This window comes from Calypte anna, chromosome 2 (assembly GCF_003957555.1).
Source record: "Calypte anna isolate BGI_N300 chromosome 2, bCalAnn1_v1.p, whole genome shotgun sequence".
Taxonomy (NCBI): Eukaryota; Metazoa; Chordata; class Aves; order Apodiformes; family Trochilidae; genus Calypte; species Calypte anna.
In genome coordinates, this window is record NC_044245.1 from 36,712,831 (window position 1) to 36,736,501 (window position 23,671).

General features: G+C 39.0%; 1 protein-coding gene across 4 annotated transcripts in view; it reads right to left on the bottom strand.

Annotated features, from left to right (window-relative positions):
* SATB1 (SATB homeobox 1) overlaps window positions 1-23,671 on the bottom strand; it is a 73,388-nt gene that overhangs the window by 20,649 nt on the left and 29,068 nt on the right. For all 4 annotated transcript variants that reach the window (XM_030445407.1, XM_030445405.1, XM_030445404.1 and 1 more), the window contains 3 exons: window positions 21,764-22,218; window positions 13,802-14,014; window positions 6,144-6,299 (listed from right to left, as the gene is read on the bottom strand). In XM_030445407.1, the coding sequence (XP_030301267.1) occupies window positions 6,144-6,299; window positions 13,802-14,014; window positions 21,764-22,218 (824 nt within the window). The remainder of the gene's footprint in view (window positions 1-6,143; window positions 6,300-13,801; window positions 14,015-21,763; window positions 22,219-23,671) is intronic.

Consider the following 23,671-nt stretch of genomic DNA (forward strand, 5'->3'; position numbering starts at 1 on the left):
GATGACCAGGATCAATGCTGGCCCTTCTCCAGCTATAAAATGATTGAGGGACTGAACTAGTTTCTTTTACCCCTTTCTGAGAAAGAATTAGAAAATAAAATTTAAAAAAATCCTAAAGAAATTTCCTGAGGCTTTAACCTGTATTTCTGCAAAGAGATAATGTAAAGGAATCTAAGACATGGGCAGAGGAAGGACCTGGAGCTCCGTAAGCATTCATTTAGTTCCCCAATCGAAACCTGAAAATCTCCTTCTCTCTAACCTGGCAAGATGGAACATAACACTATGACTCTGCAAGATGATATTTTGTAAAAGAAACAAATCAGCCCTATCTGCCAAGTTTCACAATTCCACTGAATGGCAAACCACTTTGTGGGGCAATTCTTGATGGTGTGCAGATGCTCATCTAGCCTTCTCAGTTCAGGCTCTTTCTCTCCCATCCTCTCTGACATATGATCCCAGCCCAAATTCCTGCTGCTCATGGTACCTTCTCAACTGCCAGAGCAACCACTCCCAGACAGCAGAGGGGGAGGAAAATTTAAATAAACAAACAAACAAATACATAAAATAGAGGCAGTTGCCTGGTATATGCCAATGAGTTTTTTTCCCATGAAGGTGAAAGGGGGTTTATGTTCAGGTAGAGCAGTGAGACAAGAGCAGACCTTGGAGCACATTTTGTTTCCACCCTATTGTCTCCCCACGCAGTATCCCTCCCTGCTCCACAAAGAATCCATTGTACACCGAGGGGGGCAAAAAAGAAGGTTTTAAGCCAAGATTTAAACCCAGGAAGTGACTCAGCTACTCTGAGGGAGACAAAGAGAGGCGACTTGATGGAGAAGTAGGATGATGGGTGAAGGACCAAGCCCCTGCCTGCCCCCTGGGCTGGACCTTGCTAGGGCAGCCTGAGGTGCATGGCCCTGAGGGAACAGCTTTGGAAGCAAATTTCAAGACTCCCTTCTTAAAGCCACATTGTTACCAGAAGGCTGCCCTCTGTGATAAAAGGTTTCTTTCCCTCCCCACTAGAAAACAGTTGAATAGATCATTCTCTATCTGCAGTAATGGCATGTTACATCTTCGTGCCAGATCTACAATACTGTGCTTGTTCAGTGTGGGAAGCTGTTTAAAAATGACTTTCCTATTAGAGTATATAGCTTAGTCTCTAGATGGAAAAAGCCAGATCAAAGATATAGCATATCTAAAACTGCTGTTTAAAAAGATAAAAGTGAGATAACAGACATCAATTTTTCACTATAAATCTCCGGGTTTACTACAACATTAAAATTTCCAGTAAAAGCAGGGTTTTATATACCTGAACTCTAATGGCCTATTCTGAAAATATTTATGTCTGAAAAAGCATGGTATTTGCATGCCAAAAGCAATTTTAGTGCCGATGTTTAGCATTCTCTTCCTATTTAACTCCTTCCCATCTACTCAACAAGTGTTGGTTGCTCTGCCTAAAGCCTCCGTAGCTCCCCTCCCCAGGGAACATTTCAGAGAAGGATGCTCCAGGTGCGTACTAAGAAAGTCAAACACTTCTAATAAAATGCACTGCACTTGTGTGATGGCTTAGGATGGAATCTCTAGCATGATCTGAACCACTGATTTTTCTCCTCTGTGCTCTGCATGCAAAATTGCTCCTTTCCAAGGGACCAACTGCTTAACCAAAGTGAAGGGCAGGGGTAACAGAGAGGCAGGAAATTGGGCAACACAGTGCAACAGCTCAGAAGTAATGGATCAAAACCCCCCATAATGAGATAAGGTTTCTGGAGGTATGGGTAGTACTCCATTAGTTTTATACTAAAATTAAAATCAGAGCATGGTTCTGTGACAGCCAAGCATCTAACATTCAACATACAGGCATTTTTATTTTGTGACAAAGGAAGACATTTGGTGCCTTCCTGTCCATGAACAGTAATTGGCAGGACTAACACTGCAAAAATCAGCTGGTTTACCTATTTTTCTACTATAAACTCATTTAGGTATAATTCTGTAGTCAACAACCTCACACTGTAGCACATGAGACTCTCAGAGGTAGGGAAGTTGATATTACTTCAGGTTTTGCAAACTGTCATTTCCTACATTTAAGAAAGCTTTCGCAAAGTAAGTTGATTTTCAGCAAAGTTTTGCTTCATACCAGCATGTGCAGGCCAGAGTTTTTCAGGATAAGCCACGAATATTACAGTAACTTTGCAAAACACAGCAAACATACAGGAGCAAAAGTGTCTGCTTGCTTTACCTCTTGGGACTCTTAGATTTGGGGTTGGTTTTCTTTTTTGTTTACTTGTTTGTTTGTTTTTATGGAATAAAATTAGATTTCAGCATCTGTCACCATCAAGAAAAAACTCATCCCTGGCTCCCACATGAAAACATTGTAACCAATGCACAGTTACTGAACCATGATGCCTTAATGATCATTACACAAACCAACTTTTTTTTTGTTTGAAATAACAAAATTAAGAATGTGGTTTCATAATTACTTGAATCAGACTGTTGGGTTATAAATTGAATAAAGCCACAGCATGATTAAATTGTAAAAGTAATGCATAACACAAATTTATATATATATGTGTGGATTCTTTAATTTTGACTTATTCAGGTGTGGTGATTAAATTTTAGCAAGGCATATTGTTTATATTGTTTATGTTCCATAACCTGGAAGCAAACACAAAGCACTTCATAAACCTTTCTGTCTTCTGTTAGCACATTTTTTTCTAAAACTCTCTTTTCAATATAACCTAGTGAAAAATATGCAGACCTACTAGGCAGACAACTTGAAACAAAAATGTAAGATTTTAAATACTGATGTTCGGTGTTTTGCCAATTCCAGTTTTAAAACTCCCCAAAGATATGATGTATTCAAGCAATTTGAATTCTAGTGTCTTTCTTAACTACTCAGTACAACCATAATAACTTTTAAAGTATATACTTAGAATTTAACAGAATTTGAAGATATTCTGTAGATAATACATCAATCCTTAAAAATACAGAAACTTAAAAAATATACAGAATATATGCAATCTTAAACAGGAAAAGAATTCAGCGTTCAAAAGGATCTTCTAGCCAAGTCCCCGGACTCATTCAAACCCACATGCCAGAAAGTCCCTTTTCTTTTGGGAAGCCAACAAGCCACACACTAAGTGCATGGTGAAAATGCAAGTATGCAAACCATCACTCACCTAGGCCAGAGCACCCTCTCATGAGCATCATTGCAAACCCCTCCTGTTCCCATCACCACTTCCTTGCCCTGAGCTATGACCTCTGCTACTCTGAGCCCCTGGTAGCCAGCTAGTTTGCTGAGCATCAAGCCCATACTTGGCCCCCTGTGAATCAGGTAAATGCTGCCAGAGGCACTGACACAGTGCAAGTCAGGAGGCTGGTTTTTTTACCCTGGTGCTACCTAAATAGAAACTTCTGTAGCGCATCATTTAATAGCTCCTCTGTACAAAGTGTTCTAGTCAGCAGGACATTATCTGCAGTCTCTTGGCTCAGGCAAGCCCAGCCACCTTGCAGATGCTGGCTGCTTAAAACACCCAATCAGATGTTGACCCAAATCAGTTCAAAAAAAAAAAAAAAAAAAAAAAAAAAAAAAAAAAAAAAAAAAGAAACAGAGAAAGGCCCTCCAAAAAACAACTCTTTGCTGCCAGAGATGCTTTAGGCCACATATTGTTTTCTACCATTTAAACCATTAATCAAGCTTTTAAATCCAAAATAAGACAAGAGGACAAGAGCAGCAATGCTCAATTTTACTTATTTAAAAATTAAAACCATAAACCAACACATCATTACCTAATACCTGTCCTTCAGACTTTTTGCTATAACTGGAAGTGATTATCCCAGGATTTCCAGTTCCAAGCAGGAAACCAATACCCCCAAATTGATAAAAAAATGAAATGATGGACTTCTCTCAAGACATGTTCTCTTAAAGATTGTTTGAGCAAGCCTATATTTTTGTGGCAGGGAGGCTTCTTTGCCCTAAAAAATATTTCTCTGTACCACTGACAAGCTCCAATGCACAATTTTTCACAACACAGAGATTTCCTTTAATATCTGTGGCTTTGTTACATGTTTATATCTTATTAATTGGCTGACTAGTAGTTAGAGAAGACTCAACACATCCAATTCACTTCAGAGATTACTTCTTTGCAGCATCTATAAATGTCACTTTGGTAAACTACAGGCCTTGCTCAACAAGTAAATTAAAGTTGCATCGCTTCAGGAGAAAAATAACCTCTGAGAACACAGGCATAATCTCCCCAGCAAAAGTAAAAAGAACTTTGTGTTTGGTGTTGTCATGTTTCTGCACTTGACAGCAAAGTTTGTAAAAGAATCTACATTTCACACAAATACTCTGCAAGTATTTCTGCTAAACATTGACTACCTGTCCCTTTTTAAAGTCAGCACTGGAAGAGGTGTCCCACCTAGAACTTTTAAGACTACACACTTAAATAAATACACTATCACACAAATCAGATCAGATAATTATATGGACTGACAGATTGGCTTTGTGGATGACTTTTGCAGAGAACTGCTATGGAAGAAGGGAAGGTGTAGAATATGGACAGTTCTCTAACCCCGAGTCCTGACATGTAAATAAAGACATCTGAGGAGCACACAGGTTGGAAGCTGTTGTAACATTCTATCATAATTAGAAACATTTCTAGAGCCCTGTAATTTCCAATCAAAATTACAGTAATTTCTGATATACAAGCCATGATTCATGACAGAATTTTTACATTCCATGGGAGATTATAGTGGCCTGATGTATGACACACTGACTACAGCACTAACAAACAATTCAGTTTAATGTTTAAACAGCACTTGCTGTTTAGAATCCAACAATAAAAGAAACATATTATTGTAGAAATTATCACTTTGACAGTGATTGAAGGGTAGGCAGGCATGTGGCCTATAAAGCTGCAATTTTTACAGTCCACAGCTTGAGTTTAATCATTTTGAGATAACATTTCCAAAATATCCTTTTAAATTCTCCTTATAGCATATACCTTAAGAGACAATATCCTTTCTGTACCATGAAATAGAGTAAACTCCAAAACACAAACAACACAGAAGTCAAAAGTTAGAGACTGCTAAAAGGAAAATGAGCACCAAAATGCTGACGGCCCAAGAAACACTGGTCTGACTGATAATTACCATCTTTCCCTAGAAGGTGCTGAATTTTTCTATGGAGCAATTTTAGAAAATTAAAGGAATAGTGACTAAATGGACTTAACATTTAACCTAACATGAAAATTCAACATTGCAAACATTAATGCCTTTACCATCTTTTTCAAGCATTGGTAAAACCGTGGTTCTAGTCGTTCCAATTTTTCTGGATGTTTTTCCCTAACTTGCTTCTTTTATATTCCCATTTAAATCAATGCTTTTGCACACTTGGGTAATTTTTCTCAGAAGACATGTCACTTAGGATAATCACACCCAACAAGCACCTACCGATTTCCCTCTCTTGACACTAAACTTGACAGAAATTCTTCAGTTGAAGAAAACAAGAGTAGGAAATCACACAACAAAGGCTTAAAACTGAATATACAATCTGTATGTCTGCACACATGCAGGTAACCAACCACCCATCATATTCCAGACCATACTTGTTTTCTCAGACGTAACTTGTGTATCTGTAATATGTTGGGATTTTTTTTTTTGCTTTTGCTTTTGATATGGAGAGGGATGCCCCACCTCCTGTGCACAGCCTCACCAGTGGGTGTGCTGGGTTTCTGATTTAGTATTTTTGGCAAAAAAACAAACCCCGGTGCTCCTTGTTACAGTGTATGTAATTACAAAACACCTAAGAACATCTAAGCCTCAAGATAACTCAGCAATTATATACATATATTTATCTACAGCTTACACACAGCTTTTGACTGATCAACTCAACGCTTTCTGAACCATGCAAGACCCACAGGAGTGCAGAGAAGGCATCTCGGTGGGGCCAGGAGGGAGGGATGCATCTCTGGCAGCTGCTTCTCAACCCTTCCCAGCCAAGGGTAACCAGATGTTACCTTTGGACTCAACAAGAAACCCTGAGTTGTGGCATAGGCTGCACATTTTAACTCAGACAGAAGCAGATCAAAGCAGAGGGCAGGGAAAGCAGGCAGGACAGGGAAGCCGTGGCACCCCAGGAACTTTACCTGGCTTTTGGTTGCTGCAACCTTTGCAAACAGTGCTTGAGACACCTTAGCTCTCTTCATTTCCTGCTGAATCTCATCGTAAATGGAAGCATTAATGTTCATGGAATTATTTTCTGTTTTTCCATTCCTCTCTGTAGCAATAGTAGCAGTTTTGACCTAGAAAATATATTTCGTGAGACATTTTTCATTACGAAAAAGTTATTTTCCTTTCCTTCCCTCCCCAAGTAGTTCCCACTTCCATTTTATTCCTTTTATTCAAATTTGCTCTGATATTCTTTCAGCTTTTGAGAGATTTAACATTATAAGTTATCCATGGTTCAGGTAGCCGGGAAACAAGAAAATTCAGCATATTGCAACAGGTGAATGCATCTGAAATATGAGTTATCATTAGCTGACCACTGTGAATTCCAATGTCATAAAACAAATTAAGTGGAAACATGTTAAACATTCTTATAGGGTCTTGTGAATTCTTACATGATTTCTTTGCCCTGTGTAAATTAGGTCAAAATTGTAACTGCAGCATAAAAGAATCTCTAATGAAACAAAAAGCTGACAGATATATCTTGATCATGACTTGTGTCCCATACAATCAAATTAATAATAACGTACCAAAGTTGTGGGTTTAAATTTAACTTTCTAAAATACTATTCATTCTTAAACTGTTTTTAAGAAAGCACTTATTTAAAATAATGCATACTTTAACAACTCACTCATGAAGTCAGGGCTTTCTTAAGACTATTAATTCTAGCTGTATTTCACTTATGTACATCAAATATTTGTTGTTCTTGCAGTCCAGATTACAAAAAAAGACATTATAACATGACAGCAGGTTACACCACCACATCTATGCTACATCTGCAGCATTAATGAAAACAACAGAAAAATAAATCAGAAGTGATATGATGGGTAGAAGACTATCCTTTCCTTCATTCTCTGGAAATGATGGAAGTGACGTTTTGACACCAAGAATCATCTCCCCAAGGTGATAGTGCAGTTTCTACAGTATCAGTCGAGAGGTAGAGAAAATCAGCAGGGACTCAGCTTACCCTAGAATACTCTCAGTAGCTAATGACAACATCTTCATCTAGCAGCTAATCTTGCAATGCTGGCCTAAGACTAGTGAGCCTACTGGCCCACTAAAGTGGACACAGGGAAGGACAGGCTGGATTTCTGCCAAGTACCTACAATGGGTTGGTGCAAACTGAAACCCTTAGATTTTGATTCAAACCTACTGGCTCGTACGGTGGTTGCTGAGAGATGAATTAATTTAGCCATTCAAAAGTTACATGTCTAGTCTAAGTTAGTCACTCAGGCTACCTCTAAATCTAATGGGCAGAGAAGCTGGCACTTCCAGAGGGTGATTCAGCCTACTCTTAAGTATGTGTCTAACAGCACACTTTCACTATCAGTTTAATCCAGTGCGAGTCAGCATCTTCCTGTGTTCTAAAGTCCCTCGAGGATCAAAGGGAAATCATGACAACATGGTAATTCATCTTCTAATCTCATACACTATGAGCTTTCATATCTCATGGGTCTCACGATATGAGAATCAAAGAATTTGGGTGAGAGACGTACTTAGGCAAATCATCAGCCCATTTTTTTCCTAGAAATGTCACGCTCAATTTGTGTTAACTATCCTCCACAGTGCTTTTAAGATAAAATAATCTAGTCCAGAAACTGGGAGTGCACGCCACTTTTGCTGAGCCTGATTTGTCTATCAGGCTTTTTGGGAGCTGTGCTAACACATGCCCATTAGCTGCAAGGGGCAAAAGCCCCGCAAGAATGAGGTGTCCACACACACTTCCACCTTCCTCCTTCTGACAGGCATTAGCACTTTCTGGTGTCTGAAAACAGGAGTTGAAAATGCAGTTCATCATTTGGTTTGCTGTAATCTGAAGACAATTGGCACTTTGCAGCTGTGACCTGGAGAGTGAAGGCTTTTCCTTTTCTGTGGTGTGACCTTTTACAGGTGACACTGCAGGAGAGGATGCCCAAGCCTGGGCCAACAGCTGCTCAGAAACATCTGAGGCACCTGTACTGGGAGGAGCAGCACTAGGAACCTTCCCACTGCAGTGGTAAAACATGCCTCATACTGGGCAAATCAGCATGAGGCCACAAGAGCAGGTGCATCTCTTGAAAATTGAGCTTCAGGAAAAATGCAAGTCTTAACGTATTAAACTGATTGGGTTTGGGATTATTGAGAGATGTTGTTCATAGTCCCTGTCCCTTTCCAAATTACATCATTGGCCAAGTATAAATATTCACCCTCTGCCTCTTCACAATTTCTCCTCAAAGATCAGGTATAGACTGTGGCTGGACTAGATGGACCATTGGTCTGCTCTGGTCTGATGAATTCCATGCAATACTCCTAATTAACCTTTTGGAGAATATCCATACATAAAACTGTTTCATAATTCATACACAGCAAACATCTAGGCTGTTGTGTTGAATTTAGAATTGAACTTCATCAAGACAAAGGCTGTTTGAAGCTGGGTTGAAAAAACCTCCTCCTCCTCAAAAAAATCCAACAGAAAACAAAAAATCCCCCAGCAGTGCAACCTCAGGACTTGGGAGAGAAGGTGGAAAAAGTATTCATTTTGGAAATAAAACCAAAAAACCATAATCACTTATTTCATCCACAATTAAACACAACCTTTCACCCCACCCACACTTACAGCCACATTCTCTGTTTAGGAGAGAAACCACATATCAGCTTTTTTTTTTTTTTTTTTTTTTTTTGGCAGTAACCAAATCTTGCAAACACTAACTGGGAGGGGAGTTTTACTGTAGAAACGTAACATACTGAGAACCAGAAACTTGTTTGTCCATATTGCTATCAATAATCAATTTATTCATTTAGAAAGACCTGAAAAAAACAACCAAACCACATCCGTCCCCTCCTAGCCTGCCAGGTTCTATCTTCTCATCAAATACAAATTATTACAGTAGCAAGAAGTTCTGGATTAATTCAATTTTTCTAAACAAAGGACAGGTTGTTATAGAAAGGATAACCAATCTGAAGAGGTTTTCAAAAACATGGAAGCTCATTTCTTCCCCATCAAAACTGAAACAAAAAAATCTCTTATAACACATTCTCATAAGTACTGTTTTAGCTTGGGAACAAAAATCTTCTTTAATCCTGGTTTAGCTTTTAATATTACATCGTACATTAAAATTCATAAAGTAGTTCATTCCAGGCAAAACAAACTACTTTTCAGTTCTGCTCTGCAAATAGCACAGGAGGTACAATAAATGCTGTTGCTTTCAGAACAGCTTTTATCAGGACAAGGTTTACTACTCCATTATTACAGTGGCGCCTGGAAGTGCAGTTATAGTTAAGTGTCGGGGTTTCCATTAACTCTCCTCCGTGGTGGTTTTTGCAGGGGGGGTGAGAGGGTTGCATTTATTATTTTGTTGAGTTTTACTTTCATTAAAATGCAACTTGGCACAAACAGTAACTATCAACCGAAATCTCAAATTTTGCAGACTTAAAAAGAAAATTTTTGCTGGTGGTGACTTATGGTGTGATTGCATCTTTGAACTCCAGGACTCCACCATCAAGCTTCATGGGATTAGGTGTTATCTAGAACAATGGAGGTTCACTGGTCCTCAAACACCAGCAAAGCAGCAGCCTCCTCAAGACCAGTCTTCCAAGAGTAACATCCTATCTCTGAAACCCAAGCTGAGATTGCTTTAGCATGGAGGAAGTGTTATTTATCTGTAGGCAGAGGAAAACCAGGATTATATTCATGAAAATGAAGCTTTTTGTCAATTGAGTACCCAGAACTATGACTCATGAAAGATAAGTGGATACTTCTCAAAACATCACCTTGTTAAAATTATCTTCTTCTCTTGACCTTATACATACTCTGTTTTTATACAGGATTCTGAGGAGCCCCAAGAGTTAGTGCAAATTTTCTTTGGGGAATATGAGTGGTGAGAGGGTTTCTTCCTCAGCTCTGCTGCAAAGGAAATTACTTGTTCTGAGAAGGAAACATGCAAAACTGTGGGAAAGCTAACAAGTTTTATCCAGAATATTTGGGAAAAGAAAATCTGTGGCTTGGTCAATTGTCTTCATACTCTCCCAAACAAAGGACTAAGGAGGAGAGTGCACTCCCACCCCTGGAACTGCCCAATGAGAAGAGGACATCTCTAGCATCTCCCTGGAAAACTCCATCCACCCTGAACACAGTTCCACATTCAGCATCCCCTAAAGTATCCCCACATCCTCTTGTTCCCACACAATATGCAAGACTCATCCTCTGAGCTTGACTTAGGGATACCCAGAAAGGATGTGATCTGCAAGATGAAGGTGTTGAAGAGGCAAAAATAAATAAATAAATAAATAAATAAATAAAATAGAACAAGAAAGGGTATTTTTTAAGTTTCTGCTAGATTAGGAAAGTTAAAACTGTGGTATCCATGCAGAATGTAACTGAAGGAAACGCTAATATTATAAACACTACTGCCCCAAGGAAGAGCCAGCCTGACAGACAGGCTTCTCCCCCAAAGGTGGTTAGATGAACAATATCTAAAGGAAAAAAATCTTGTGTACATTGCTGCCTCACTTTCAGTCTGCCAGTGTGGAAGACAGTAAGCAGACATTTACAACCTGACCAGCTTACAGGGCTATACACATATCCCAGAAGCTCATGCATTAGAGGCTAATGATTTCAATTAAAAAAAAAAAATAAAGTAAGATTTTGCTTTTTTGTTTAAGTCAGAGAGAAAGGGAAAAGTAGGGGGGACAAAGAGCTTCTTAAAGGATTTCAAAAAAGAATTGGAAACAATCCAGCTACATTAGCTCAAGTAGACACTAGTAAGAATGCTGTAAAAATGAGATAAATTCAACACAGTTCCTTCTAACTCAGGCCCCAGGGTTTATGCTTGGTAAGTTCTTACTATTCTATCAGACCTCCGAGGTCATGCTTTCTGTTTTTTCATGCAACTATATGCAAAATTCACAGAGAATAAGCTCAGCTGCTAAATGGTTAAGTCTGCTCTACTGTCTGGCTACCAGTTGGCAACACAAAAATGCAAAATAGATCCTTTTCAGGATGTTTATTTTCACATCCTTCCGAAACTGATAACTTGCAATTGCAAAATAAACCTTCATGTGTGGCACATTAGCTCTCATTTTTCATGGTTTCATAGTTTAATTGTTTCAAATGTTACACTGGTCTAAAGATTTAATATTAAATATGTTGGCTCTTGAGTAAATTCTGTTGTCAGGATAAATGGTCTGTTTTGTCTTTCAATGGTTATCCAAGAAGCTAAGCTAGAAAAATATTATGCTGTATTACTGTATAGTCAGCTTTAAAGAATTACTTATAATAAATTCAGTAGTAAGGATGCTAGTAGTTTTATTTCCTTAGTATCAAATATTCAATAAACTGTGGACATTTTGGGGGTGTAGGGTTTTTTTTGGTTTGCATTAATTTTGCAGTATCCAGGCTATATTTCTGCTATGATTTGTATAGATACACTTGCCAGTTCAACAACTGCAACTATTTCATTATTTTTAGCATTCAATACTGTACTTATGTTAATCACACAGATATTTCAATTTGCAAATTTAGGGTTCACAGGGGGCAAGTGCTACATGTGTTTATAGGTGGGTAGATCTGGTAATGTGTAAAAAGATCATCTAGAATCCCATCTCAGAGGTTCTGACACCCTTGATCCATCCACTAAGTGCAACTGTTTCACTGAATAACACAGAACAATACAAGAGCTGGAAAACAATTGTTTTTCCTGTAGACCTAAAGCATTAGTTTATAAGGTTTCCTTGTTAACCAACCTGTTTTTCTCTTGAAAAGGATTAAAAAAAAACCAATATGATGTTTCCACTTTGAACTGTCATGATTAAGTTAATTATACTCCTGACTACTACTAAAAGAATAAAATATAATTATGAACAAGAGCACAGTAGAGACAGATGCCCCCCCTCCAATCCTTAAATTTGGAGTTGCTTTGACAGTTAGGAAAACCCTTAGGTCTCACTTTCCTTCTGACTGCAAGGGACTTATACACTTTAAAGTGTGAATTAAAACCAATAAAAGGACTACCTCTGACTCCACATCCTTCTGGAAAGTCCTGTAATTAACTCTGTTCTTTAGCTGTGAAATTGCCCAAGACCACTTGAGACAGAGTGAGACATTAGCTTGGCAGAAAGAGATAAGTTAAGAAAGAGGTTTAGCCTTTGTTCTGCATTACCTTGGCTGTGGGAGCAGGTACAGATATTAAAACAAACTCAAATGCTATTTTAAACACAGTTATCTATATTTAACTACTTCCCTCTAAAGCATCCTTTATCTTGAGGAGTATCTATAGTGGATTTCACAGACTAAACTCAGTTAATGATAACAAAACTAGACTATTAGCACAGTCTGTTTTTTCTATTAATTTTTTTTTTCTCTTCTTGTGAAAAGCAATGCAGGTCAAAGTGATCTTCTGTCCTCCCTTTTCCTACAGTTGTGTTATTCATTACTTCAGCATGGTCCTTAGCATCCACTAGCTGCAGGAAAATGAGGAAAATAACCTGGAGGGATGTATAGCATTCAGATTGGGTATAGCATATAGTCATAGACACATGCCCAAGCCTGGCTGGGGAAAAACCACTTTGTGTTTGTATTGTCAACCATCACAAAATTCCCACAATGCCAAAATCTTTCTTTGTATAGCAAATCTAGACTGTAGGTACCGTACAGTTCCCACATGTCTGTATATCAGTATTCTCCTTGCATAGGTACAACCTTGAGCCACAGCAGTGCATAGCATTTAAGAAAAAGTACACTGTATTTTGAAGTGTTTCATTCACAACTGTATTTCTTCTTTATGGAAATCCTGTGCATTCCTATGGCTCACACTTATGTTTCTCATGTACCCTAAAACCAGCATAAGAGGTTTTTTTGTGGACACCAGGACTACACCATCTGACTTCATAATTTTTGAAGAGTTCAACTAAAAGTCCACTACATTTTACATAAATCAATAGGAGTTTCATTAGAACAAACATTAAATGAAGTTTTAATTAACTTATCCTAGTCTTTCAGAGCAATGGATAGAACAAGTCTGTTCTGTTTTCCAGTTGTCTGTAGCTTAACCTGCTGAAAGCATGCCCAGCATCCTCCTTCATCCATCCCTTTAGTTTTACCTGTTACTTTTCTGGAAGATAAGTTTAAGGCAATGTAATGTACTCATATTTCTATTTTCATTCCCACTCAGTTTCATGGTCCGAATCCTTCAAAAACCCTATCTGGATCTCTTACATTAAACCCAACACCTGAGAATTACAGGAAAACCAAAACAAAACAGCTGAAAGCCAGCGTGTTCCAGGCCCGGTATATCTTGTATCTCAATAAAACATGAAAAAAAAACTCTGTAGGGGCCATAATGGATCGAATTTATCTTAAAATTAGAAAATAGCTAGTAATAAACTGCTGCTATCATCCATTATATTTCTTAAATTTAATTTGTGATGTGCACTGCAAATAAAGATTCTACAAGCGTTTAAAAAAACAAAACGCAAAACCCCCAACAAAATACCACAACAATAAAAAGAAGAAAAAGCTTTCTTCTTTTTACGAAAGGTATCACCCAGCAGGGCAGTGAGAAACCCCAAGAAGCAGATCTCAAAGACAGAGAGAGTGGTTTACTTGTGGAGGCCGAGTTGGCGGTGTGCTTATGAGAGGTGCGGGGCCCATTGCAGAGGCTGCGTTCAAGCTCCTTTCCCTTTCGTCCTGGTAAATTCGATCTCGTTCAGCTTCTGGCAGCTGCAAGAAGTTCTGCATAGCCCGAAGGTTTACCAGTAAAGACTGCGAGGCAGTCTTGGGATCCTCTTCCTTTCGGAGGATTTCTGAGAGCAAGCCCTGGAGGGAGGGAAGAAAAAAGTTAGCCCCTGGAGAGTTAGCCCAGGTGAGTGCCTGTGAAACCATTCTTTGCAAAGCCACTGCTTATCAGTCCTCAGTCTTCTTTCCACTGGGCTGAGAATAACAGCAACAAATGCACTATTCACTCTGCACAGGAATATATTAATTAATGGCATGTTAGGTAACAGAGAGCCTCAGTTGCTTTCATTTTATCAAGCATTTGTTTTAGATACAACATAAGCTGAATCCACCTAAATAGGTCACCTTCCTTTTACTGGCCATGAAAACTTTCAGTCAACAAGACACTCAGAAGATGTTAACAATAAGTGAAACACAGATAATTCAAAGGCATAACACTGGGGTGTTCTCAGGCTTTCCAAACAAAATGCATAGCCAACCTAAATAAATGGCTTTCCACATTTCTAGCAACTTAAAAGAGAGCTCTTCAAAAGGAAGTGACATCTCACCACTAATCTGAGATGATAAATTCACGAGGTTCCTAATATTTTGATGTCTAATGACTAAGTCAGTATTTTTGTTTTGAGAGTCGTATGTTGGAGTTTAACAAAAAGTGAGGAAAGTCACTGTTGGGTGCTCCCCCTCCTTCACCTTCCTTCTCCTCCCACTGTCCACCTTTCCCCACCAGGACAACACCAACCCAGTTAGTGGCCTGGATTATTTGACCTCCTACAGTTCAGGTCCCATTTACTAAGTCCAACTACCACTGTTGTCCTTTGACCATTTTCAGAGCACAACAATAGACTGAAGCAAGCACTGGGGAACGAGATGAAAACAACAGCATAAAAGGAAACAGGTCTAGCGGTGAGCCAGAGATGGGCAGGCTGCAGACAACAGGATGCCACCAGCAGCTTGTACAGATCACACCAAGTTTGCTACCTAATCATTTCATCTTGATTCTTAGCAATGGAACAGGCCTGGTGATCTGGGACACCTCGTTACTCTACAAGATGAAATAGTTTTGAAACTGTGAGTGCAACTGCAACTTTAATGTCAACAGGTTATTGAAACCTTCCTCTGCCTAATTTTCTTCTTAAATATGTCAGGCATGCAAAATGATCTAGGGTCCTTAAGTAAAAAGATGGTGATAAGTTAACATTTTGCAAAAGAAAATGTGAACCTCTTGTTAGAACAAATGCTGCTGCCATGCTGAGGGCTTAGGCTCAATGATCTTTCATGGTCCCTTCCAGCCCCTAACATTCTGTGATTCTGTATGTACAGGGTCTGTACTAAGCTTTTGTTGCTTGTGTAGCAAAAGAACATGGACGTGATTTTTAAGAAATAACACAACCTAATGTTTCCTTTCCTAAAGAGCCGTTCTAAGTTTTTTTGGGAAAATTAAGAGATGAATGGAGGGAGGAGAGGCAGGCAAAAAAAAAAAGCTAAAACTAAGAGAGGCAATCTTGACTGGACATAACCCTTCCTAAGGTAATGCAGAAGATAGCTATGGACCAAGTATCAGACTCAGTAGAGAAGTCTGATGCTTACAGCACATGGAAGTTGTCACCTCTCTCAAAGGCCCTACCCTGATAGGCAAAACCCCCTTTATGAAAGTGTTGCTGCACAGCCATTGCTCTTGGGAAGCTGTTCTTGGGCAGGGGCAGAGCCCACACAGTGCAGCTCTGAGCTCTGCATTTGCCCCTGTTGTCACTCCATCTCTTGGGGGAGATGAGGAAGCAGGTGCTAACCACTGCCCTGGGGTGAGGGTAGCCCTCATGACCCTCTCTGTGCCTGCACACATAAAAGGTAAATGGGATGAGAAACATGAATAGTCTTTGAAGCCCTAAGCATGAAAAATAATTTAAAGAATAAAATAAATAAATAAATAAATAATAAAATAAATAATTTCTTGGGCATACTTTCTTACCACTATTCTTCATCCCTCCTCTTTTCTGATATCCACGCAGAGACTACTTAAAAGGTAAATAAATTAGTTCCAGAGAAAAAAAAGACAATTCAGTGGAGGATAAGATTTAATTTTTTTTCTAAATTATTAGTTTAGCAATAAACTCACATTAATGGATACATAAACTGAATTATTGTCTACTTTTTTTTTTCCTACTTCTACACACTTAAACCCACATTTACCATTGTTTGCCAATGGTAGGGTTACACGACCCATCCTCCAAGGGACTAAAAAAAATAATATAAAAAATTGTTTTGTGCCACTGGAGACAAGGCAAAGCTGTCTGCAGAGCACAGGATGTAGGATGGAGGTGTAAACACATGTGATTTCTGACTGCTACTATTTTGAAAACAACCATACTAGGATTAAAAAGTATAAAGAACAACTAAACTGGAGTGATCACTGGCAGGAGAGAACTCCTTACTAACAGCAAGCCTACTGTTAGCCACAGGAAATGTCCTTGAAAAATACTTTAGCCCATAATATAAAATATTTCTTTGTATAAGCCTTTGCAACATAGTGAGCATCTAAAAAAAGCAGAAAAGGCTGGTTTTCTTCTATACCTTCCCCCCACTCCCCAGTCAACTAAGTAAAAAAAAAAGAAAATTGTTTGGGTTTGTTTGGTTTTTTTTTTTCAGTTTTCCTGTATTTGTCAGATAACCATTGCTGCAGGACACCTCTTGGTGATTACAAATGCCATTAAATGTGCATTCTCCTCCCCCACCACTGTCATGACTTTCTGCATGAGCTTGGAGCAGAGGATACAGATGCAGAGAAAGGAAGGGAAATGAGAGGGAGCAGGGAGAAGGCAAGGAGGAGGTGTTTGCTTATAGGAGCTTTGAACCTAAAGGTCAGAATATGTGAGGAAATAACAGAAAAACAACATGTAGTACCAGGTGCAGGCAAAGACTTACAATAGAGTTTGCCTGCTTCAAGTATTACTTCATTGCTACTGCTTCAATTTTCTGGGCACAAAACTACTGCTAAATATTGTCAGGCAAGATGAAAAATGGAAAAATCCTAGAAAGAAAACATCAGTTCTCACAGATCCTGCCCCATCCTGACATGCAGAGATTTACTCTTCATTTTATCAGGTTTGAACTGGTTTGCCAAGATCCAAGCCTTGGTGTGGTCTCCTGGTACTGATGAATAAAAGCTAAATGCTATTCTGCACAGATACTATAAACAATGCAGGCTCAGAGTCCTCCTCTCTTTTCCTTCCTTATATTCTTTTCACATTGGAAATGTATTTTCTTAAAATGTTACCAGGTCCAATTGATAAAAAGAAAGTTTACACGCCATCACAAGTATAATTCATTACTAATTGCACAAAAATGTTCAATAAATATTATCAAGGCTTTCAAAAGCTAATTATGAATTCTTTAAAACTGGAGATAAACGAAAGTGTCTGCCAATATGAACAAAAGCTATGCCTGTCTGGCCCCCCGTTTGTCTCCTCTTTGAGTGTAATCACTGATTCAAATAGATTTTATCAGCCTGACAGAACTTCAAAGCTTCCAGAAGAAAAATGCAATTTGCCCAAACCACCCCAAAACATGCAGAACATCCTGGAACGCTCCCCTTTTGCGTTGCAGGGTGCTCCCACCCCATGTCCAGGTGGAAGATTATTTGCAAGCTCCACCCACAAGCCTGGATCCCTGCCAAGTAAGTTATAAGCAGACACATTTATCTATGTCCCTTAGTAGCAAGAGGAGAGCTGTCATGATAGTGTAATAGCACCTTTTTACCTTTTATTCAATAGTGATATGGATAGCGTGCTTTTTCTTAAATTACACTACGAAGAATTATATGAATACAGTGGCAATTTCTGTTATACTTAAGCAGGCAAATTTCTCTCTACCACATAATTTACAGAACTCAAATTCAATAAAACATTACATGATGGTCCATTACTGTTATCAATTTTGAATAATCCATCTTCATTTTTCATTTTACTGGAAAATAAAGTGTGCCAAAGACAAAGTGGAATTAAAAAAAAAAAAAAAAAAAAAAAGTGCCTGAGAAGGTGGTTTGTGTAAACTTAGATTTTGGTTTAAAATTACACAGAGCAGTTTACTGCATCTAAGTGTTCTCCCTAGAAATAGCAACTGCCCAGAATTATCATGAACACAGGCCTAAATTCAGAGAAGTTTTCACAGATGAGAAAAGGCATTATACATGACCAAAAGGAAACATAACACAGCAGCTAATATTTTAAACAAGCATAGGGGTGAAACAGAAAGGAGGAGGAGAGAAAAGGTATCTGCAGAAACACTGAGAAGCACTCAAAAACCTTGAGATGAAAAACTGTGACTGGTGCGAAGAAGAAGAATTGTAACAATCAGATATGGCAAAAGTAGCAAAAAGCACTCCCCCTCCTTTCGTGGAGATGGAACTGAGAGGTCACCTCCATACAGCAGCACCCAAGTTCATTCAGCAAACGTTACGGTTGAAAGTGTGCGCAAATAGCAACAAGCAGCCCCGAGTCACAGTTCCAACCACAACCATGACTAACACAATCCCTTCCTCACACAGGACCTGCACGTCACCCTGCTGTGCACCAGGTTAAGCTATGCCTTCAAGTCAAATGTCAGCTTTGCTTGTGGGAACCCAAGCTTTCCGTTTCCTGACTCGTGTTTACATTTACAGACAGCGAGACAGAAATGGCAGAGGAGTTTGTTTATTTGGTTAGGGCTACCAAGGTGGTTCAGCCCAACAAATCCGATGCTCTGCTCTCAATAAGAACAAAACAGTGTAGAGAACCTCCCAGATTAATTGCAAATTTGCAGGGGTGGGCTGAGTCTCTCTGCTGATGGGAGGCAGCTGTGGGGCATCGTGCTCTGGGGGGCTGCCACCATGCACTGGCACTGTCACCCCACGGCAGCCCAGTGCCACCCAGGTCAGCAAGCTCATCATAAATGCTTACTTTCTGGCCAGCAGAGCACAGGAAAATACTGAACTTGCTCTTTTGAGCAGAGGTGTCTGCACAGTGCACTGACATCAGCTGGAAAAAATACTGTTTATTAATTCAGTCAAATGGCAACTGAAATACTTGCCTCTCAATTTACCAAAATTACCCAGAGAGAGACCAGTAGACACATTCAGTAGCTATGCTTGAGGTGAAACTCTGATCTGCTCTCACAAATCCTCACTCAACAAACTTTTCCTCAGTGCATCACAAAGAGTTGCTAACAGGATTCAAGCTGTTTCTTTGCAGCTGGTGTGCTGGAATCACAAGTGCTGAAGGACAAATAGAACTTCAGACCCCACTGTGCTCTGAAGCCTTCCTAGAAGGCCCACTGAGAAATTTTGCATGGGGAGAGCTGCTCTACTCTCCAAAATCACTTCTGCTTCCTACAACAATTGTTCTATTGTATCTATAGAGATGCTAATTTTCATTCAAGTAATAGCTATCTTGGACACCGCTTTGATTAAACTTTGCAAGGCGCATTCCTGAGAACTACATGGTTTTGAAACTTCCATTTTGAAGTTAAGAGTAGGGGGGAAGTTATCCAGAAGACATTAAGGACATCCTTTTAATTTTCTGAGTTCTGGCTGAGAGATTTTTTTTTCCTGCCTTGTAAATAGATGATAAATAATAAAAAAAAAAAACCAACAACAAAAACTACCCTTCTTTTCAGGACAATTTTTACCAAATTATTTCCTTTGGACTGGGAAGAAGCAGAAATGTTTCTAATTGACATTCTTCTAGAAATTATTGGAAATTAGGGCCATATGTAGAATTACCATGTTAAACTGGTATAACCTCTTTTTCCCAACCAAAGACCCTCACCCAATTCTGTATTCATACTGCAGAGCACAAGTCTGTAAAACAAGAGGTTTCAGCACCTTGAGCCAATTTAACCAAAGTCCGTATTTACTGCAAAAACATTAAGTCAAATTACTCTTAGTTTGTAGCTCTCTTCCTTTCTTAACTTTCACACTGAAAGTAAATCTCTCTTTCATCTGAGACTGTATCTCAACATCAGGGGGTTTTGGCGTAGAACTCCTAACTGGTTTCAGTGAGATCTTCTGCCTTCAGAAATTGATGGCATTATATGGTCCCTGGACACGGCTCAAATATGCTTATGACAGTCTCAAAAATGTCAGTGGTAAGCCTGAGTTAGCTTTTTATCTCAGAAAACAGTAGATGAATTTAAACAAGCGTTTTCTCTTGCTCTAGCCAGGAAAAAAAAAAAAAAAAAGAAAGAAAAAAAAGAGACAATGATACTATATCCATATTAGAAAATAACGTCTAAATAACATCAGTTATTCGAGTGCTGCTCACTTTAGTCAAATGTGACAGATCATTGAATAGTCTGAGATAAATTCTGAACTACAGCAAGCAAAACAAATTTAAATGCTTCCTTATAAGAATCACAGGTATCTCTACTTGTATTAGGTGTTTCTGTGGGTAAAACTAGCAATTTTCAGTTTTGCAAAGGTGAAATGTGGCCACATCAAATTCCCCTGGATTCAACGGGGCTTTGCTTCATACTAAAAGTAATCTATTTTTTGGAAACACTGAGGCTAATATTGCCTAGGCTTCTAGTATTCTTTTCTGTTCCTTATGCTTGCTACAATAAATAATCAATACTAGAAAATGTTATGTATCTAGCTGCAAACACTTAGCTGACTAACCAACACAATTTGTAGGATAGACGGGAACTACTCTGTAGTCTTCCAAGAAAATTTGGTTGAAAATTGCCCAAATATACATAGGTATTTCATATCCTTAATGGGATTTGTTTTCAGCATTCATTTTGGGGCTTCCTTCCACATTTTGAGTCATTTTGAATACATTTTACCAAGTTGGTTAATCAAAACATCTGTGGAAGAAACATCAATTTCAAGAGAAGCCAAAACGATTATTATTTTTTTTTACTATATTCTACAATGGACAAATACTTATTCCTTATATATAAAAATTTTGGGATCCAAAGCAAATTTACCTACATCCTTTAAAAATATTTCCTTTAAAAAAAAGAACCTGTCTTATTTTCTGTTAAAACAGACTTCTATAATTTTGAGATATTATTTGCACTGGATATACTGGCATTTCTTTGATAATTTCTGCTTGATTAAATTCCACGCAACATGGCATTAAGCTAAATTCATAGAGCAGAATAAATTATAACAGGGTTAGCTTCTAAAACAGGTGTAAAAACTAACACATTTTAGTGTTACTTATCAGCTTTGCTGGGGCTAATTTTTTCTGCATTGAAGAGACGAAGTATATGTTCTGACGTGGACATTGGCAATCTCAGCAGCTACTGTTCTTGCAACAAATTACAAAAATACCTGAAAAGAGTAGATGATCTAAAAATAAAGCTTTTTTTTTTTATCTTTTCAGAAGCCTGCAAAGATGTTATTTAAACTTTCACAAGAAAATAATAAAAATAAATGCAAAGAAGAATAAAAGACCTCAGGTACACCCGTGAGAGAAGACAGGTGGTTCAGTCCATGCATGTGGTCAGTACAGGTATACCTTTGCAACAGAAAAGGCAATCTGTTGGGTGACTTTGTAAGTGGTTCTGCACAGAGCTGTTCATGTCCGTTCCATGGCATTAAGTTTAAGATACTCATAAACCATCACAACTGGAGAGGAATCAAGGCATCTCTAAGAACAGGGGGTATTGCCACAAACCAACCATTGAAGACTTCTGTACTGTACCCACACGGTCCTGCAAGGAAGCTTGGTTCCCTCACAGGAGCTAAGTGACAAGGCAGAAATGAGGAGAGAGACTGAGGTGGTGATAATTACTAAACAAAGAATGGGCTCTTAGACATTAAAAAAACAAAAAAATAGGAAAAAGACAACTGACCTGAGTTCGGTTAAAAGCCACACGTGCAAATACTGCCTGCGAGATTCCTGCTCGTTTCAGTTCATCACGGACCCACTGGTAGATTTCGGAAGACACCTCTGTGTTTGTTGAGACCTGCTGCTCCAACGGCTTGTTCATGGATCTACTGACAGGAGGAGGGTGGTTCAAGTACTGTTGGTTTAAGGACTGCTGGGCTAGAAGTCTGTTCACTGCATACTGCTGGTTCAGCAACTGGGCCATGACCAGCTGCTGATTTACCAGCTGAGGGCTAATGGGAGTAGATACAAGTCCAGGGTGCAGGTTTGGAAGTGGGGTCCGAACTGATGGTTGACTACCATGAGAAAGCTGAACAGGGGATGGAGGCTGTTCGGCTGTGTTCCCTGGGACTGGCTGCTGACCGAAGTTGACATGGTTGGCACCTTGCTGGGATAGTTCAGTAAGGCTATCCATCTCAACTATGGTGGAAAAGAAACATTAAAAAAGCCAACATAAGATTAAAAATCACAGACTTCACACTCCTCATAAACTGTGCTAAGACAAACATAAAATGACCTATTCAGGTTCAAGCTTACTGTACTCTCCAGCCTAGACCAGCAGGACCATAGCACCACTGTTGCAGTTATTTGCCTTCAAAATTTACCTACAAATACTGGTGCAGTTAATTCATTTTTTTTTTCTAATACCCAACAAACTGCCTATAATCATCACCAGGCCCCTGGAGGAACTAGAAGAATATTATAAAAAAAAAAAACCCATGTGCTGGAAACGATGTATGGCAGCGGGATAATTTCCTGAGAGTTCTGCAAAGGTGCAGTGTGGCATGGGGCTGCAGAGCACATCCCTGCAGTGATGGATGCAGAGCAAAGATGAGAGACAGGAAACCACGTTGTACGCTGCAGAAGATGTGAGTGAAATCCTAAGTCAATCTACACAAAGTTGGTAGGGGAAAGCACACCCAAACCAGAGAGACAAGGCCCTGGTGACTGGATTTGTTCCTCCCACAGTGTCCCTGCCATAACATCTGCAGTTCTCAGCCAGGAAATTTGTAACAAGCAGGGTGGGGCATGGACCTCCCCATGCTCTGTTAATTTCTAGATTCTGTATCAATTGTATGGGACTGTTAGGAACTAGTATAATTTATGTAAATTACACAGATGGGCTGCTTTATCTTGCAACCACGTATGCATGGTTTTTTTCAGTGACTTGCAACATGGTTGATTTTTTTTTCTTATATTAACTCATCTTGACACACCCTCATTTTTAATTAAAAATACAGTTTTTTAAATTTCAAGAGTTCTTCCAGCTCCCCTCTTGTGCACAAGAAGACAATATAAAATAACTCTAGGCTGATGGAAAAGTGTCTCCTTTTTAATCACTGTATGTCACTTTTTCATTTTTAAACCATCTCAGTTCTAGAGTTTTAGCAATGCTGGTCTGGAAATAGCTTTAAGAAAATATGCTCTATTTAAAAACCAAAACTCCAGTATCTTCACAGATCTGCTGTAGCATATTTTTTCTTATACTATTAAAGCATATTTTTAAAAAAAAAAAAAGGCAATGTCTTGAGTTTTTCATAGTAATTACGAACTTCAGTAACAGTCCTTCAGTGGAAGAAAACCTTTTCCTCCACAGGGGTGAGAGCTAGAAGAAGAAACTGCAACTAGAAAAAACAACAACTAAAAAGTGTGTTTTTCCCACAGAGAGGTCTGGTGTCCACAGCTTGGATCAGTCCCCTCAGCAGAGCACCCTCTTCTCCTCATCTGCATGGCTTTGAGGCCCTCCTTGCTCCCTTGCCCCCCACATTTCCAGTGTACTGGTTTCACTGTCCTTGAATGAATGGATGGTGAAACCTTCCCTGTAGGACATCATGTAAGGCAAATTTTGGAGGGGCTGCCCCATGCAGGAGCC